The sequence below is a fragment of the Amblyomma mixtum genome, chromosome 7 (genome assembly GCF_055824585.1).
Source record: "Amblyomma mixtum isolate Tamu chromosome 7, ASM5582458v1, whole genome shotgun sequence".
Taxonomy (NCBI): Eukaryota; Metazoa; Arthropoda; class Arachnida; order Ixodida; family Ixodidae; genus Amblyomma; species Amblyomma mixtum.
The window spans coordinates 150,468,678-150,488,713 of NC_143018.1; the positions used below are offsets into that span (position 1 = coordinate 150,468,678).

A 20,036-nucleotide genomic window follows, 5' to 3' on the forward strand; every position below is an offset into this window, starting at 1 on the left:
GGTGAAACGAAATAAGCTTGCATTTGTTAGGGTTAAGTGTCATTAGCCAATCATCGCACCATTTTTCAATGCGGTTAAGATCATCCTGAAGGGCTTTTTGGTCGGAAGTGTTAGTTATTGAGTGGTAGATAACGCAGTCGTCGGCGAATAAACGGATATTGCATGATAGATATTCTGGCAAGTCATTTATGTATATTAAGAAAAGTGGACCTTGGACCGAGCCCTGAGGTACGCCTGAGGTTACGGGGGCAGAAGGAGATGACTGGTTGTTAACAGCAACTGACTGAAAGCGACACGTTAGAAATGCTTCAATCCATTTTAAGATGTTAGGATACAAGTTCAGCTGCGAAAGTTTTAGCATCAAACGTCGGTGGGAAACTTTGTCGAATGCTTTAGCAAAGTCTAAAAAAATTGCGTCAGTCTGGATATTCAAGTCGAGGTTCGCATGCAGATCGTGAACAAAGTGTGCTAATTGTGCGTTACAGGAATAGTTTTTGCGAAATCCATGTTGTGCAGGATGAAAGAATTTGTTACCATCCAGGAACTGCATGATTTCTGAGTAGATGATATGCTCCATGATTTTACACGGTACACTTGTGAGCGAGATAGGACGATAATTTAAAGGTGAATTTTTGTTACCGGATTTGTAGACTGGAACGACCTTTCCCTTCTTCCAATCATCAGGTATGGTGCCTGTGGAAAGTGGCTGAGCAAACAGTAACAATAAATATTCGGCAGAAATGCACTTTGTGTTCTTTAAAAGTTTAGAATTTATTTCGTTTATCTATTAAAGACATTATGCCATTAGCAGAAACATTGGTTACAGGCATGGTGTGCGGAATGGTTGTAGGCAGAATAGGTAAGGGCGCATCAGGCTCGCTTGTGAAGACAGAGGAAAAAGCAACTGAAAAGATATTAGCACATTCAGTATCGCTAAATGGCTCTCCTGAATCTTTATTCAGGGTAACTGAATGCGTATTGGTAGGGTTTATAATTTGCCAGAACTTTTTTGTGTTACTTTTTAGGATTCTCGACAAGTCGTCGTGATAAAAGTGTTGCTTAGCGTTTTTGACAGCTGATAAATACGAGCTCTCGGCGGCATAATATTTGTTCCATGAGTAGGTGCTGTGATTGGCTGTAGCTGCGCGGAATAGGCGTTTCTTTTTATTTTCGAGTTTTTTCAGGGACTTCGTGAACCAAGGCTGGTTTCGAGTGTCATGAAAAGTAGTCTTCGGGATGTATTTATCTGCCAGAGAGTTAAGCTTTTGTTTAAATATTGACCAGTTTTCCTGGATAGATCTGCATTGAAAAGTTGCGTTAAAAGATGGAAATAAGGCGTGCAGCTCGCTATTTATTGCTTCATAGTTGCCTTTATCGTACAGCCGGATTGTCTTTCCCGGACTGTGGCGAGCAATTGCTTTGAAATTAAAGACTGTGTGGATGACTTTATGGTCACTAATTTCCCGCAAGTAAGTCATGGAGGAGAACCTTTCAGGATGGCTTGTTAATACTAAATCTAAAATATTTGCAGTGTCGTTTACTACACGCGTAGGTTCTAGTACAAGTTGGGCAAGATTAAAATTCTAACAGATATCAAGAAATTCTCTTGTATCCGCTCGATTATCTATGGAGTGCACCGGGTTATGCCAGTTCATAGTCGGGTAATTAAAATCCCCGAAGAGGAGAATGTGAGCGTTGGGATACCGCGAGGTTAATTTAGACAAGGTTGCGTTCAGCTGGCGGCAAAAATGGGGAGTGTTGTGTGGCGGCCTGTAGCAGATACCCAGCAGCACGGAATGTGGTGCGGATCGACAGATAAGCCAAATTAATTCAAGGTCGGGTGAAATGTTTAGAGCAGTGCATGATAAGTGGTTGCTTGCCGCAATCAGAACACCACCACCACGTGCGTTTTTACGATCTGAACGAAAGAGAGAAAAATTTGGCAGATCAGCAAGCACCTCGCCATCACTAATGTCATTTGTTAGCCACGTTTCTGTTAATATCAGCAAGTTGCTATCATATGATAACACCAGGTTTGACACGAGCTCTCGCTTCGGGATGAAACTGCGTATATTAGTAAAGATTGCCGAAAACGTAAGATTAGGACGAGGACATGTTTGGGAACGGTGTAGTGCCGACTTGCGTCGCCGTGGTGGCTAGAAGATTTCTTTTACTGTTTGCTCAGTCTCATCAAAAAAATAGCGTTTGGGGCCTATATGGAGGGTCTTGTACCGCAAAGAAAATTTAGTTGTCTTTGATTTGGCAAACGCGACAAGTTGCTTTCTTATATTTTGAACTCGGCGGGAGAAATCCTCACCAATGCTGAAATCCGTATCTTTTAGTTTGGGGCCATTTGAGAGGATCATTTGTTTTGTCTTAAAAGACGCAAACTTTACAATTATGGGACGCTGGCGTTCTATGTTGTGACGCCCAAGACGGTGTGCACGTTCGATATCTTTACTATCTAACGTCAAATCGAGCTGATCGGAGCAGTGGCGAATTATGACTTCTTCGGAATCGGCAAATGACTCGGATGGTGTAGGATGGGAAAGGCCGTAAAAAATCAAATTGCATCTTCGTGAGCGGTTTTCGGCGTCATCAAATCGGGCTTCCAGATCCCGCACCAGTTGAGTAGCCTTTTCTGTGTTGCATTGCACACATTCGACATCTGTTTTCAAAGTAGCCAGGTTCTGGTAGTGGCTCTCTAAATCGGCAATCCTCTGAATTAGATCTGTAATGGTTTTCTCTGTAGTTGTTAACTTGTTTTTGGTGTCTTGGACGTCACTAATTATTGTAGCCTGACCTGAAGACAACTTTTTCAATTCAGCAAGCACTGCCTCTGCACTGGCAGGTCCCGGATTGGTTTCTATGTCCCCGGACAATAGTAGCAAGATGCGAATCGTTTCTAAACATTCAATAGCAACATCGACACAACACCGTGGGCTCGGAAGCTGCACCAGGCAGTAATTACTAGTTTTCTTAGCAAATAAGGCGTATGGGTTACTGACCTGCATTATGAACAGAAGCGGATTAGTGGTCTGCTTCATGGTACAGCCACCAAGCCCACAGAGCGCGGCCGGTGATTGCCGATCTTTTATACACGGTGTGCCAGGTGCCGTCGATGACGATGGGTGTGTCCAAGGTTCCGGAAGTGTCCAGGGTTCCAGCGATGACGCTGGCAGGTTTGAAGCGCTGATGGCGTTGAGGCAACGGACATGCGTATCACTGTAGGGGTATCCAGGCGGGTCTGACGGCGCGCATTCCACCCCAGCCGAAACCAGGGCGGGAAGCAGCGCGTGTGTAACGACTGCTGCGAGCACCTGCATTCTGAACAGAAGCGGATTAGTGGTCTGCTTCATGGTACAGCCACCATCGAGATCATTCCCCTCTGGACCATGCGGCAACTCACTCCCCACTCATGTGAAAGTTTCTCCACTAGTTCCCTATACTCTGGAGAACGCCTGTGCGACTTTATCGCATCGAATCTGCGCTCAGAGAAGTGCTGGTGTAGAAGTTGATTTATATTGTTTTTGGGACCATCACGTAGGAGGTCCACCTCCATTCTGGCTAGAAGAGTTGACTCTTCCAATGATCATCTAGGCTTTATACGTGATACCACGATGTCGGCATTGTATTGGTCCAAATGCTCCCTACGACGGTGCACCACCGGACCGATTTTTGTACTAAAAGACCTGCCACACAGGTAGTATGCAGCAAAGGACCTGTGGGAGGGCCAGTTGTGGTCTCATCGGAAGCTGTCTTCAAGAAGGCCGGCCCGGGCCAAGCCGAGAGAGGTAAGAAACCGACCTCTGGCGAAGAGGAACCACCAACGTCCGAGGAGGAGGCCTGGACATCTCCCCACTCGGCTGCTTACTAAGACCGACGGGAAGCCCTCGAGACCCGCGGCCGAACATCTCGGGGGACACGCCCGTGTGGCGAGTGACGCGGAGGGAGAATGCGGCCAGAACGCGTTGTGATGCCACTCCCAGGTGGAGGAATGGACTTCTCCAGCCTAGGAGACGGCGAACCCCGCACAGAAACGGACTTTCTTAGCCCCGGGGGCCCCCACACATGCCGTCTTAGAGGTAGTGGGAGTAGCGCATACCACGCGGAAAAGTTTCCTTCGTCGGAAAATTACAGCGCGGGTGAAATCATCCCCCGAAGAGGCAGGCGAGGAATCCCCCCGAACGCCGAACACCCCGGGCCCAACCGCGTCTGCCGGGGCGGCCGCGGGCGAAAAAAAGGGTGGGGGTCATCCAATGACGGGCCTACAATCTGTGAAGAAGTCCCAGGGAGGCTACCACCATCCGAGGAATGAGCCCCACCAACAGGGGGGGCTACCATAGAAGGGGAGCCTGGGGCATACACCCGAAGCAATCCCCGGGGGGCCGGGCCAACGGGCCCCTGTTGGAGAGGAGCGCTCCGACTCACTGACTTCCCGGGACTATTTTAGCCGCCGTCCAGGGCGTCAGTTAGCGCATCCTCATCCAACTGGCGAGTGCCTTGGAGCAGCACAGGCCGCGGAGCACCGTCCAAACCGACAGCAGACACCGGGGTATTACCGACACAGACGTAGAGGCGGCCCCCGGGTCTACGGCCAGCTGGAGCGGTGACGCGGCTGGCTCCTTAAGGTACAGCAGTCAACTCCATGGGTTTCAGAACTAAGGTGGCAGGCTTCGTTGAGAGATCCATCCCCAGCGGCACACGCAGTGCTCAAACCTCACATGCCTTCTCATCCTCTCGCATCGGTACATCAGAGAAACTTGACCCGTCTATAAAAAACTTAGTTTTTTTTATAGACGGGTCCATTTATTTTCACGGCAACTTGCCTGCAGTGTGGCTCTGGTAGATCTGGCAGAGTGGTGAGTAACGCATTTATATGAGTCTGGGTTGCGGCTGACTCGGCCGAGTCCTTGGTTTCATCGAAGCGCATAAGACTGCTCATAGCAGCTGGCGTTTGGAGAAATACTGCAATCTCACTAATGGTGAGAACAGTACGCTATGGCAGCATTTTAAGAACCGGAATGCGCGCTGCGGAAGCGATCACGGGACGAATGCGCCGGCAGTATTCTTTTTTTTGCTCGCACTTTCGGAGGCGCCAAAGCAGCTGTGACGGCGAAGACTCTCTGGCGAGTGCAAGAAAATTTCCAAATTGTTTGTTTGGTGCTCGAGCTCGCTTTGCGCTACCAAATTAAGCGACAAGCTGTGAGCGGTCACGCACTAAACACAAAATGCGCAATGATAGAGAGCATGGAGCGCTCATGTACAAAATAAAAAGAAAATAGGCGTATGTACGGCCCTTTCGCCATAGCTGAGAGCAAACCCCGCGCGTTGTAAAATATTTAAATTTCAACCAGTAGGACGCCGTAGAGCTCCGCGAAAAGTGCCCATGAAATCGCTTTAAATTCAGACGTGTAGTCACATGTCATACGCAGAAAAAAATACACACGCTCCCTTTCCTTTTATTATGAAAGGTGCGCATCGTGAGTTCAGTTTACTCGCTGGTGATCATGGCTGAAAATCAAGTTGTGCGACCGTGGCACTGGATAGTGACAATATACCCGGTGATTTTTTAAAAATCTCTGCCACTCCCGTAACCGAGAGTAGAGTAAGCGTGAAATGTTTACGGGCATAACAAGAAGCGTACGCGGACACGACGAGACGCAGGCCTAACAAGAATGTATATACAGCGCGTTCGAAACTGTCTAAAGTGCGTAGAGGCGAAAACGTTTTCCGCACCACTTTGCATATGTAACACTGGTGACGTCACCACTGGATTACGTTACACATAATTGATGACGAAGTAATGACAAATTACTGATTAATGACTAAATACTAATCAACTGCCAACTAATGACGCTTACGCTTCGCCTTTAGGAGTGGAACGCGACAGCGTGTTGTAGCGCTGCCAGACAGTCCACGGAACGCCACCACCCGTTCGGCGCGATGCCTTGCCCGTTGGAAACACCTTTGAACGCAACGCTTTGGAGAAAAGGAAATGGCGCAGTAATTCTCTGTCATCTCGGTGGACACCCGAACCGCATCGTATAGGAAGGGAAGAAGTGGGAGTGAAAGAAGAAAGAGGGGTCGTAGTGCAGAAAATGAAAATTGCATTTGATGAAAGGAAATTCGGCGGACACCCGTCATTCGTTTGATGACGTCACCTTTTGACAGCTTCGCTCGTCGATGAGTCACCCCAGGCGCTGGATGTAACGCCGGACGGACGGCCGGGAGAATGAGCCATTAAAGGCTTTAGCCTTAACAGAGTAGCTGAAAGAGAAATTGGATTATGAGGTTTCAAAACACAAGCAATACGAGGTCTGTCAGAAAAGTATCCGACTTTATTTTTTTTGCGAACACCTGATGGTTATGAGACAAGCGCGCTTGCATCAGGCGACCTTGAACCTTCATGCGCATGCATGAATTTTTTCCCGCCTGCCGATAGCGTCAGTCGCTGGGAAGCAGCGTTTGAGTGAGGCAGTGTGCAGTGCTCTCGTCGGTTTTTTATTGCAAGGAAAATGGCGGAGTGAAAGGAGCAGCGCTACTGCAACAAATTCTGCCATAAACTTGGCGACAGCCGAGTGGAAACCATTGGAAATATTCAGACGGCTTTCGGTGAAGATGCTATGAGCAGCACACAGTTTAAGCAGTGTTACAATTGTTTTAAAGATGGCCGCACATCAGTGAAGAACGAGCCACGCTCCAATCGGCCATCAACATGCCAAAATGACCAGGTCATTGCCGAACTGAACGCTATGGTGATGCGGGACTGTCGCGTTACTATCCGAGAAATTGAGGAAGAGGTGGACATGAGCAATTTCTCCGCACATTCCATTATCACCGAAGATTTGGCCATGGAGAGAGTTGCGGCGAAATTCGTGACGAAGCTGCTCACGGTGGAGCAAAAGCAGCTTCGTGTTGAAGTCTCACAGGACATGCTGGATTCCGCAAACAGTGACCCCGACTTCATCAACATCATAATCACTAGTGACGAGTCTTGGGTGTACAGGTACGACCCGGAAACCAGATCCCAGTCGTCAGAGTGGAAGCATTCCACGTCACCAAGACTTAAGAAGGCCCGCCAATTGCGCAGCAATGTGAAAGTGATGCTGACTGCTTTCTTTGACACCCTCTGTGTGGCAGACCACGAGTACGCACTCTACAGGGTCAAACAATGACCAAAGAGTACTACAGGGATGTCCTCCGTTGCCTACGTGATGCTGTGCGGCGCAAGAACCCGGAGCTGAGGTCAACAGGAAATTGGCGCACCCATCGCGCCAATGCTCCTGCACATTCCTCGCACTCGAATCAGATTTTTTGGTGAAAAACCAGACTCCTGTAGTTCAACAGACTCCTTACTGTCCTGATATGGCCCCTGCGATTTCTGGCTGGTTCCCAAAATCAAAAGGCCATTGAAAGGAGCGCGATTTCAGACAAGGAAGAACATTATGGCTGCAACGACAGCTGAGCTAAACTCCATTCCGAAAGGGGCCTTTTCGGAATACTTCCCACAATGGCAGCACCGCTGGGAGAAGTGTGTGGAGTCCCATGTAGACTACTTTAAAGATGACTAGGTTTGCAACGCTCCAGTTATGCGTTTTTTTTTCAACTGCCAAAGGTCGGATACTTTTCTAACAGACCTCGTATAGCAGCTAAAAACAAAGCACTGCGCACAGCTTTCACGTCTGTGGAAACCAAGATGAAAGATCTGGAAAACCGGCTGCCCTTTCCGAGCACTACTCCGGGAAGAAGAACCTGCAAGTACAGGGCGTGACTATAGATGCATCAGCCTAGCAAAAATTGGAGACGCCGTGAAAGAACCATTTTCTGAGACCGAGGTTTGCCACGCGAAGCTCTGACAAAAGAAATGTTATCGTCCAGTTCCGTTCACGAGCTAAGCGCGATGACATGCGCAGGAAAGCTAATCTCGCAGGCCATCTACGTGAACGAAAGTCCTTGCCCAACGCTCAACTAGCCGTGACTAGAAAAGGGGTGGAATGGCAAGGTATTGCGACGGCATGTCGATTGTGGCACCGATAAATAATATTCTCGAGTCACAGATGTATCTAGGAACAGCGAATAAATAAAGTATTAGCTTGCGTATCAACACGAAGAGAAAATAAAATGCACTGTAACGAACTGATACTGCCATCCAAACTCAGTTTACAGCAGTCTTTTTTGCGAATACGTCCTGCACATGAGTGCACATTCGGTTGACTCTAGGGAGGGTGACATGTTTTTGCTGTTGCGCCAGTTTTCTAGTAAGTTTGATATTGTCACGGAACCAAGGCAGGAGACACCGTTCGCTAGCAGCGCTAACAGAATCATCATCATCAGAACCAACTCTCAGAGCGCGTGAGCCAACTCTCACCTCTTTGTCTTCTGATGCCACCTGGGGCCACCTGGTGGCATTATTCCCCCTCCCGAAAAAAAAAAGAAAAGGAATACGGAAAACCACTACGACACCACGAGATAACTGAAGGAAGTAGGGGAACAAAAATCGAAGGGGCAAAATGACAGGTGGAAAACGGGCCTCTGCGAAAAAAAAAAGAAAAACCGAAACAACTGTGGAAGCGCTGTCAGTGCGTGAAGAATGGCCTCATACGCAGTACGTGCACTACTTCAGGCTGGAGTCGACGGCGCGCACTGTGGACAGAACCGTCGGGCAGAACTTCATAAGTCACATCTGTTATGCGACGCAACACTCTGTAGGGGCCAAAGTAGCGACATAAGAGTTTTTCCGACATGCCCGGGCGACGTACAGGGGTCCATACCCACACTTGGTCGTCCGGTTGGCACTCGGCGTGGCGCTGTCGCTGGTTATAGCGGCGTGCATCTGTGCCCTGTTCCCTCCTGATGTGCATGCGGGCGAGTTGGCGGGCTTCCTCCGCGTTTCGGACAAATTCTCCGGCGTGTGGCGTGAGCGCCCGGTCGTCGGCAGTGCATGGAAACATGGCATCCAACAAGGTGTGCACATCGCGCCCATAAACAAGGCGAAATGGCGTAAAGTGAGTGGTTTCTTGTACAGCCGTATTGTACGCGAAAGTCACGTATGGAAGGATCTCGTCCCAAGTCTTAAGCTGGACGTCTACGTACATAGCGAGCATGTCTGCTATTGGTTTGTTCAGTCTCTCGGTGAGCCCATTGGGCTGCGGGTGGTAGGCAGTAGTCTTGCGATGGCTGGTATGACTCAACTTGAATACCTCGAGTATGAGCTGCGCTGTGAAAGCCGTTCCCCGATCGGTGATTACCCTGGACGGGGCGCCGTGTCGCAGAACAATGCGATGCATGAAGAACTGCGCAATTTCAGACAATGTGCCACGCGGCACTGCTTTGGTTTCGGCATAGCGTGTAAGGTAGTCTGTGGTGACAATTATCCACTTATTGCCGGCCAACGGTAGGGGGAATGGGCCGAGAAGGTCCACGCCGACTTGGTCAAAGGGCGTCCGAGGAGGTGCAACTGGTTGGAGTAAACCTGCGGGCTTGAGGGGAAGTGACTTGCGGCGCTGGCACTCACGGCAACCTCGGACGCAGCGGCGGATGGTGGCAGCAAGTTTTGGCCAATAAAAGGCCTTGTGTACTCGAGCGAGAGTGCGTGTAAACCCCAAGTGACCAGAGGTGGGCTCGTCTTGAGAGGCAAAAACGATGTCGGCACGGAGGTCTGCCGGCACGACGAGGAGATAGGCGCGGTCAATGTGGCTCGAGTTTTTCTTGAACAGTATGCCATTGCGCATGCAAAAAGAGGAGAGGTTCCGGGAAAACTCCCGGGGTATGGTAGCAGTGCGGCCCTCCAAATGGTCAATGACGGGTCGTAAGGTGATGTCATCTCGCTGCCTCGCCATTACGTCGGAATCGCTGACCACTCCAAGGAAACGACTGTCGTCCTCTATGCTGTCATCAGTTAGGTCGACTGATGCGCGGGAGAGCGTGTCGGCATCTTCGTGCTTGCGTCCAGATTTAGGCTATGGTGTAGTCAAATTCCTGGAGGCGGAGGCTCCACCTTGCCAAGCGGCCTGACGGGTCCCGTATATTGGCCAGCCAGCACAAGGAATGGTGGTCTGCGACGATTTTGAAATGGCGGCCGTAGAGGTAGGGTCGAAACTTCATCGTGGCCCACAAAACCGCGAGGCACTCCTTCTCCGAGGTAGAGTAGTTAATTTCGGCGCGAGACAAAACGCGACTCGCATATGCAATCACGCGTTCCACGCCATCTTGGTGTTGGACTAAGACAGCACCCAGGCCGATGTTGCTGGCGTCTGTGTGGATCTCGGTGGCAGCCTCCTCATCAAAGTGAGCAAGAACAGGTCTGGTGTGCTGGCGTCGGCGTAGCTCTGTGAAAGCCTCCTGTTGCTCGGTAGTCCACACGAACGGGGGGGGGTATCGTCACGCGTCAAACGGGTCAGGGGTTCGGCGGTCATTTTTAGCGGTCATTTTTTAGCGGTCATGTTTTTAGCGGTCACTTAGATCACTTGCTGAATTATGTCAATCAAAAAAACCTTAACCTCATTCTCGGTGGAGATCTTAATCTCGGTGGAGATCTTAATATCGACTTGCTGAAGCCATCTACAGCTCAAATGACGCTTGTATCAACGATAGAGTCCGGTGGCCATCGTATTTTAACCCAAACTGCAACCCGAGTCACAATGCAAACTGCTACCCTTCTTGATATTTTTGTAACCAACATTAATAGTAATTGTGTTTCCTCCGGAGTTGTATGCTGTGATATTAGTGACCACTACCCGATTTATATACTTGTACGAGGCATCAAAAAGCAAACAACTGACTTACCCGCCCTGAGAACAAAACAGTGCATCACACCCCTGACTCTTGAAGCGTTTCGTTCAAGTATTATAAACGAAAGTTGGAATGGTGTATTTTCTTCTGATACAGCCGATGATGCATATGAGGTATTCATTTCTCGTTTTAAGTCATTATACCACGAACATTTTAAAGAAAAGGTGATTAAGAAATCAAGAAGAAATCGTAAACCTTGGATCAACCACGAATCTCTAAAGATGATTAAAAAGAAATCCAAGTTGTTCAAGAAATTTCTGAAAACAAAGTCGCCGGCTGATCTACAAAGATTCAAAGAGTATCGTAATAAATTAACGGCTCACTTAAGAAATGAAAAAAGAAAATATCTGCATAATGAGTTTATGAGTGAAAATTGCGAAGGAAGCACTCAAATCTGGATGAAAATCAACAAACTACTTGATCGCAAATCAAGTTCTGCAGATGTTACCAGTCTTACTATCGAAGGTCATAATGTAGAAGGTATCGAGCTTGCAGAAAAGTTCAATATTTTTTTTAAGGATGCTGTTTCACGAAACAGCCCCCCGAAAACTGTACATCCCAATGTAAAAGCCAGTGATCACAGTGTCTCTTTAGATCCTACCAATGAAAATGAAGTTTGCAGTATTTTTGCCTCCTTAAATAATAGCAGAGCTTGTGATATAGATAACATTCAAATTGCGCTGATAAAATACGTAATTGACTGCATAGCTTCTATTCTCACCCATATTTACAACCTCGCCCTATCTACTGTTCTGTTTCCGAAGTTAATGCAAGTGTCAAAAGTTATCGTTGTCTACAAAAAGGGAGATAAAAGTGATACGTCTAATTATCGACCAATCTCAATATTACCGGTCTTTTCAAAAGGATTAGAGAGAATAATCTACAAACGAATAATAAATTTTTGCTTAAAGTTCAATCTTCTTTCCCCTTCCCAGCATGGTTTTATCCATGGGAAATCAACCGAAACAGCGTTATTAACGCAAAAAGAAATCATATTGGATGCAATTGAAAATCGGGAAATCTGCATCGGAGTTTTCATAGATTTTTCAAAGGCTTTCGACCGCCTCATTCATGCTGTTTTACTGCAGAAACTGGAATTATATGGCGTACGCGGAACACCCTTAAGCCTTATAAAGTCCTACCTTCAACATCGACATCAGAAAGTCCAAATAGGGTCTCATCTGTCATCATCGCAAGCAGTTTGTACCGGTGTACCGCAAGGCAGCATTTTAGGGCCTCTCCTGTTCATATTATATATAAATGATATAGTTACAATACATGATAAGCCAAAATATGTCATTTACGCAGATGACACAAGTTTATTTTTTCAAGGCACCGCAATACAGCTCCTCATTCCAATTATAAATGACGCAATGAATAGATTAAAAACCTGGAGTGAAAATAATGAACTACTTTTAAATACTGAAAAAACTAAAGCCGTACTTTTTCATGCTAGGCAATCAGCAATTATTCACAACTTCGACATAAAGCTTGGGAGCACCAACGTAGAATTCAAGGACATGATTAAAACACTAGGAATACTTTTCCACAATCGCATGAGCTCGAACGCTCAAGTAGATTCTGTCATCGCTCATCTGTCACGGTGTGTTGGTATTCTCGCTAAATTCCGAAACTTCCTTCCTGTTGCAATCAAGATAAAGATATATAACGCCATTTTTTTGTCACATTTAAACTACTGTTTTTTGGTGTGGGGAACTACAACAGAAACAAATATGCGGAAAATTTACATGCTGCAAAAGAAAGCTGTCCGTTACATTGCCAATGCTGACTACCATGCCCCTACTGATCACTTATTTTCACACTACCAGATTATACCAGTCCATAGCTTGTACCGATATTACTTAGCAACCAGATACAAGAAGTACAAGAAACTGTGTCTGTGTAAAAAGTTTTTGTCTCTAGCGTTTGACCATCTTCCGATGTTTGCTGCTGTATTCCATGTAAAGGGGGGTCGGGGGTCCCTCAAGTGATCTGCGATCACTTTTTACCCGAACCTACCCACATCTATTATGTAAAATAAACAAACTTCAAACTTCAATATGGGAGAAGGCGGTGATAAAGCGATGGTAGTAGGCGCACAGACCAAGGAAGCGTTTCAGCGCTTTCTTCGTGGTAGGAACCGGAATTTCGGCCACGGCGGCAGTTTTGTTGGGATCGGGTTGGACACCGGCGGCGCTCACAACGTGGCCTAGAAACTTCAGTTGTTCGTAGCCGAAGTGACATTTTTCGGGCTTGAGCGTTAAATTGGCCGACCGAAGGGCATCTAATACATTCCGCAGGCGTTTAAGATGTTCGCCAAAGGTTTCAGAGAATACGACCGTGTCATCCAGGTAAACTAAACAAGTTTGCCATTTCAGGCCAGCGAGAACTGTGTCCATCATTCTCTGAAACGTTGCCGGCGCTGAACAGAGGCCGAAGGGCAGCACCTTAAATTCATATAGACCGTCGGTAGTAATGAAGGCTGTTTTTTCCCGGTCCCGTTCATCAACTTCAATCTGCCAGTACCCGCTGTTTAAATCAATCGAGGAAAATAATTGGCGCGGCGAAGGCGGTCGAGTGAGTCGTCTATGCGGGGCAGTGGGTATACGCCCTTTTTATTTATGGTGTTCAACTTCCTGTAATCGACGCAAAAGCGCAGCGTTCCATCCTTCTTCTTAACTAAAACAACAGGCGACGACCACGGACTCTGAGATGGTTTAATAATACCGTCATTGAGTATCTCCTTCACTTGTGTTTGGATGCCCTCGCGTGCTTTAGGTGAAATACGGTACGGCTATTGGCGTATGGGACGGGCATCTTCACTCGTGATGATGAGGTGTTTCGTAATGGCTGTCTGTTGAACTTTCGAAGAAGACGCAAAGCAGGCTGTGTATTGGTGTAGTAAGGTACGGAGAGCGCGGCGTTGAACCTGTGATAGTCCTGAGCTGATGTCAATGTGATCAAGAGACACATGTTCAGAGATTCCACGGCTGTGCACGCAAAACATTCAGAAACATCAGCTAATTGGTCGGCGAACGCGATCGCTGTGGCGCGGAAGAGGTGCCGGAGTTCGTGGGTGAAATTGGGAACCAGTAATTGGGTCCTACCACTGCGTATGTGGACGAGGCTTCGGGCCGTACAAATGCCGTGTGTCAGCAACATTGAAACATTGCCTTCGGCGACTGCTGTTCCGTCACGGAACCCATCGCAGTCGACAGTAACAAAAACACTGGAGCGTGGAGGGATGAAAACACTCTCGGAAGAAACGCGAAGGGCGGTGGTGGTGGTGGTGGAAAACATCCCAGAGGGGGCTGACCCAGAGGGGGCCAGCCCTCACAAGTACTAGGTGGAGGTCCCTAGTTCGGGACCCCAGTGGCGTCGGCCGCTGCCCGGGCTCGCGCGACCAGGGCCCGTTGGGCCTGCAGGTCAGAGCAGCCGAGCAGGGTCGCCTCCCAGTCCTCCCGAGTTGGGTTGGGGTGAGGGGGGATAGCAGGGTTGGAGGGGCAGGCCCACACTATGTGGTATATGTCCGAAGAGAGCTGTTTGAGAGCTGCCGGGCACAGCAAAGTATATAGGCGAAGAAGCAGCCGCTCCTCCGCCTTTGAGAGACGTAAAGTAAAGAAATGTCTTTAAACGAGTAAGCTGAAGTGAATTCGAGTTCCTGATCGTCGGGGTCGGAGGGGAATGTCCGGTGAGAGAGCGCAGCGGGCGGCGGCGTCAGCTGCCTCATTTCCCTCAAGGCCCATGTGAGCAGGATCCCAAACGATACGCCGGTGAGCGGGGTCCCCGGTATAGACGCTGTTTTGGAGAATGCGGTAGGCTAGATACGGTACCCAGCCCTGCTCGACGTTCCGACATGCCCCTCACAAGTCGGAAATAATTGTTTCTGAATTGGAATGAGATGCAGCCAACGCAATGGCGACCTCCTCCGCATGTGTTATGTCACGGGCTCGGAAAGTAAGGTCGTTCACTGTTTTGGATTCGTGGACGACTGCGGTCGTGAACCATCCCCCATGGTGGGGGCGGAGGCATCCACGTAGAATACGCCGGGTTTCGATCCATAGTGGCGGGCCAGGGCTTCCGCCCGCGCCAGGCGCCGGCCATTATGGTCCTCACGGTTCATGTTCGCGGGAAGAGGGCGCACGTGGAGGGCGCATCTCCACTGGGATGGAATACGTACGCGCTCTTCCATGAGAGTGGTGTGTTGGATGTGTAGTCGGGCAAGGAGGCGGCGACCCGACGATGTCTTCGAGGGTCCAAAGCCCGCTTAATAATTTTGCGGAGGATGACTTTGACTGAATCCTCGTCTTGCTTCCGAAGGTGGAGGTATGGAGTCGAATATAGAATTCGTCCGGTTACAAATGCATGCGCCAGCCGCAAGGCGTCCTTACATCGTAACCCCCCGCGCTTGTTAGAAACCCGGCGGACTAAGCGGCCCACCTGGTCCCCCACCTGACGGAGTTTGGCGAATGTTGTTTCTGACCGTCTGTCTTGATGTATAAAGAGCCCCAGTACCCAGACTTCGATTTTTTCAGGAATTGGACCTGTGTCAAGAAACAATGAAATTTTGGCTGTGCACTTCGGTGAGGGGCGTATGTGCACAAATTCAGACTTTAGGGTGGAGCATTGGTGGCCACAGCGGCGAGCATAACGGTCCACTATGGTCGCCGCCTGCAGCAGGTTGGCCTCAATGTCTCCAAGGCAACCCTGTGTGGCCCACAGGGTGATGTCATCGGCGTACAGCGCATGCTGTACACCGGCGACAGCGCCCAGTTGGGCTGGTAGACGCATCATAGCCAGACTGAATAAAAGGGGAGAGAGCACCGCGCCCTGTGGTGTACCCCTGGTTCCTAAATGAAAAGGGCCATGTTCCTTATCCTGGATTCGAATGTAAGATTGTCTGTCTGTCTAAAATTGCCGAATGTATTGAAAGGCGCTTCTGCCGCAGTTAGTTTGAGAGAGGTGGGTGAGAATGATCTCGTGGGTAACGTTGTCGAATGCTCCCTTCAAATCCAAGGCGAGTACGACCTTGTAATTGTGAGGGCATTCGACGGGGTCGAGGACAGCCCGATTGAGTTTTAGCAGGACATCCTGTGCAGATCTGTGTGGGCGAAACCCGAACATGGTGTCTGCGAAACGATGTTTGGATTCCATGAACTCGGACAACCTGTCGCGTACCATCGTCTCCATGAGTTTGCCCACACAGGAAGTCAGAGAGATGGGGCGGAGGTTGTCCGTGTTGATGGCCTTTCCAGCTTTAGGAATGAAGGTGACCAGGGCGGTCTTCCAGTCGATGGGGAGTGGTACTTGCCCAAGCCAGATTAAGTTAATGTAGTTCAGTAAAGACAAGTATGTCGGGTCGGGGATGTTGGCTAACAATTTGACTGTAATTTTGTCCCGACCCGGAGTGGTGCCACGTTTCATTTTTGCCAGGGCCGCCCTCAGGTCATGGAGCTGGAACGGTTAATCCAGCTCAACGTTCTCAGAACCTGCATAAGTGTACGCCAGCCCGCGGGTGTCCTGGGTGGTGCAAAAGTACTGGTCCCGCAGCTTGTGCGCCAACTGAGTTGTGTTGCCCTGAAAGCTGTGTATGGCTCTTTGGAGGTGTTTTTTAGTTTCCGTGCGTGTTTGCGTGGGGTCAATTAGGGCGCGAAAAAGTCACCACGTGTTTCGGCTTGACATGTGCCGCGCGGCCGTGTTGCATCGTGCCACCCAGTTGGAGTCGGCGAGTTGGGCCGCATACTCAGCCGCTCGTTGAGTGAGCTCGGCGATGCGAGCTTTAAGTTGCCGGTTGTGCTTCTGCAGGCGCCACCGACGGACGAAGCAATGCCGGGCCTCCTAGAGGTGGAGCAGGTGGTTGTCCACATCAGAGACCGCCTCTAAGAGCTGAATTTGAGTTTCGGAAGAGCGAACGCTAGAGACCAATTGTTCTGACCAAGACTGGTAGCCTTGTTCATGTATTGGTGTGGCAGTGTTATAATTTTGCCTGAACTTGGTCCAATCTGGGAGTCGGGCTTGTGTTGTTGGTCGCGCGAAAGGATAGGTCCTAATCGTAATGTTCAGGAGGCAGTGGTTTCCTCGGTGCTGACCCAGTCCGCGTACTGAATGTTGTGGGTGAAGGTCAAGTCCGGACACGTATCCCTTGTCACGGAGTTGCCTATACGAGTTGGATGGATGGGGTCAGTGTGAAGAGTGACGCCCAGCGTTGACTCAAGCTCCGCCAACTTGCGTCCCCGCTTCTCTTCACGGCAGTAACCCCACATCCGAGCGGGAGCGTTGAAATCGCCCACAATCAGGAGGGGGTCCCGACCCGCAACTCTCAGCGCGCGGCTAAAGAGGTCCGCGAATGATACATTCGGCAATTTCGGATTGCAGTATATATTGAGTATGTGTAACGGTGGGTCCTGCTTGCGGAGTGGGAGGAGGGTCACCATTACATAGGAGTATTCAAGTTGTATGTCTAAGTCGACCTGGTTGGCTGTATAATTTCTATGAACGCACAGACAAGACGAGGGGTCCTGCTGGAACGTCGTATAATTAGTTAGTGTGGCGCCTTTCCCTGGCTCTTGGAGGGCAACCACCACTGGCAAATGCTCAAAGGTTGATAGGAAAAGCCGGAGGTCGGCGCGCTTGGAACGGGACCGGAACCCCCGACAGTTCCATTGAGTAATCGTAATGGGGGAAGCCGATTTGGAAAGGGGGGAGCGCCTACACCGAGGGTGTCCCGCCATCCTCGGATTTTGACGTGAGAGGTGGAAGTGAGGCTGCCCCCGAGCCAGATACCAGGGGCTGAAGCTCAGCACCTGGAAGGGGGCAGCTGTCTTCGTCATCGTCGAGGTCATTGACTCTACCAGTGTCTGGTAGAGGCGGGAAGCGACAAATGGACAAAGTGGTCAAACATTTTGTTGACAATGACCTTAGGCTACTGTTATCTGACAAAGAGGGTAGGTTTGTCGTACTGCCTAAAGGTTCGTTTGCAAAAAAAGCGGGTGATGCCATGTCAAAGAACTTCGTCCCAACGAAGAAAAGACTTCCACGCCTGAGACGAGAAGCGTCGGAACTGCTCCAGGATTTTAACCTGCCTTGGTTGGAGAAGGCGGTCAACAAAGCGGAGCGAGATAAGCTTGAGGTGTTGAGCTTGAGCTACTCACCCAGAACTCAGAAAGCGCTTTTGCCTTATGTTTCATCGCACTCCAAGCTGATTAAAAGAGCCATAGCTAACATTTGCCTAGGGAATGCCTTGCAGAAGAGCTGCCCACCTGCAGTGAATGAGAGCTTTCATCAGCAAGTGCGTCGCCTTAGCGATGCGGGTTATCCGGATTACGTGCTGACTGCAGCTGGTGAGTCGATGCTGCAGAGGATTAAAAATCAGAACGTACGGGGGTCCGGAAGTGCTAGACTGGATGGGAGGAAAGTTGAAGTGGTGCCCTATCTTCACGGTGTGTCGCATAACCTGAAGAAAGTGGCACAACGGCACGGCGTGACGGTAGTGTCTCGGCACCTTGTAAGATGTCTGGTTTATGTGCACGAATTGCGAAGGCCAGTGAGCGGAAGAAGCCCAAGAGCTGCACTGTTAAGCATGCTAACAAGTTCGTTGCATGTTCGACACGGGTCGTTTACAAGATACCCCTGTCATGTGGTATAGTGTACACGGGCCAAACTGGCAGATGTGTGAATGATCGGGCACGCGAACACAATAATTCTCTGAAAAATTCGTCAGATCAAAATACTCTCCCACGTCACTGCAGGAGTTGTAAAAAATGTGTTCCAGGTTTTAACAACATTTCTGTTATCGGGAAAGGGAAAAACGGAGGAGAGGGAAATCCTTGAGGCCTTTCATATTAGGCTGCAAGGCAGTGAAGCATGCATCAGTGCACCGTCCTTGCATCTCACTGGCAAGGAAGTTAATTTACTAAGCAGAAGTGTGCGCGTGCACGATTGATAGGCATATTATCTGTATTTTGTTGTTTGCCAGTGTTGGAGCGTGTATCCACTCCTCGGTGATCTGCCACTTATGTATCTGTTTGTTTTGTTTGGTGTGTCTGATACGCATGCGTCTTCTGGTGACCTAGGTTGGCCGTTTCTCGATTAAACTTCAGTTGTTAGTCCAGCGTTGTCCTGTGTTCTTCTTCTCCTCGTGTCTCGTTCTTTCGCTGGTGAAGTTATGTCATTGACTCGCCGGGATAATCTGGAGGGCCGACCAGATACGTCCTTAAGGGGACCGGCTCTGCGAGAAAGGCGGGGGTTAGTCGCGACGTGTTGAGCGATCATAGAGGGGATAGCCTCCATGACTCGAGCGATGAGGCGTTCCATCGCTGTCTCCAACAAGGTGTCAAATTTTGCATTGAGGAGACGGGCTTCGAATTCGGCAAGGGAAGGTTCCAGAGCCGGTGTCGCCGCCGTCTCGCTCTCCATAGCCTCTGTGTCGGGGTTACTAGGGGGAGGGGGAGTTGTTCTAGCCTCTAAGGATCAATTTTGGCAAGTAGCATCTCGTTTTGGGCCCGGAGAGAAGCTACAAGGTTGTGGAGCTCAGCGTCAGCCGCCGAGCGAGAGGGAGGGGAGAGGGGGTGGGAGGAGGAGGCAACCCTGCCTGAACCGCTCACCTGTTTGCCATTTTTGATGGCGTTGGCTCAGGAACCGGCCGCGCCATTCTTGTCTTGGAAGCGGGCTTGCTTCTCCTAGCCGCCTCATTCGGACGTCTCATGGTTAGCCACCGTAATGACTCCATAGCAGACGTCCTCTTCATGTTCTTTGAGATGGCCGGCGAGAGGCACATCTCCTTTGGTCGATTTGATGGAAAAATCTCCCAGCAGACGGTCTGCGACGTGGGCGTTCCGGGTGCTGGCGAGGACCAAATTTTGGTCCTTGGATAAAAGGAGGCTCAACTCGGACGCCTTAGGCGGCCCAAGGAAAGCGCCGAACGCGGCACCGAGCTCGCCGTATTGAAAGACGTCCCGGATGGCCAATGACTTCCGGGGCTTTATGACGATGACAAAGTTGTCTAGGTGAAATTTTGGGGAAGGCTTGGGCCTCCACTTGGTAACTGGGTTGCGCGTTGGCGGGGAAGCCCTGCAGGCCGAGCTCACGATATGGGCACTGGCGGAAGAGGTGGCCGGGCTCTCCACAGTGGAAGCACAAACGCCTTCGGTCAGGGCCACGCCAGACGTCCGCCTTGCGCATAGGTGGCCGTTCATTCGGCAAGTACTGCGCCGGCTGCACGGAAGGTAGCGGGACGTGATGTT

General features: G+C 49.7%; 2 protein-coding genes across 6 annotated transcripts in view; one reads left to right on the forward strand and one right to left on the reverse strand.

The window, feature by feature from the left end:
* The window catches only part of shf (WNT inhibitory factor 1), a 412,546-nt gene that overhangs the window by 119,625 nt on the left and 272,885 nt on the right, over positions 1 to 20,036 (forward strand). The window lies entirely within an intron of this gene.
* LOC149337848 (uncharacterized) lies at positions 1,771 to 3,014 on the reverse strand. The gene has a single exon (XM_089554963.1). The coding sequence runs from the start codon at positions 3,012 to 3,014 to the stop codon at positions 2,157 to 2,159; it is 858 nt and encodes a 285-aa protein (XP_089411089.1). The 3' UTR covers positions 1,771 to 2,156.

Bases quoted from the DNA above. Each gene is read 5' to 3' on its own strand.
- LOC149337848 (XM_089554963.1), bottom strand. From the start codon at position 3,014: ATGCAGGTCAGTAACCCATACGCCTTATTTGCTAAGAAAACTAGTAAT.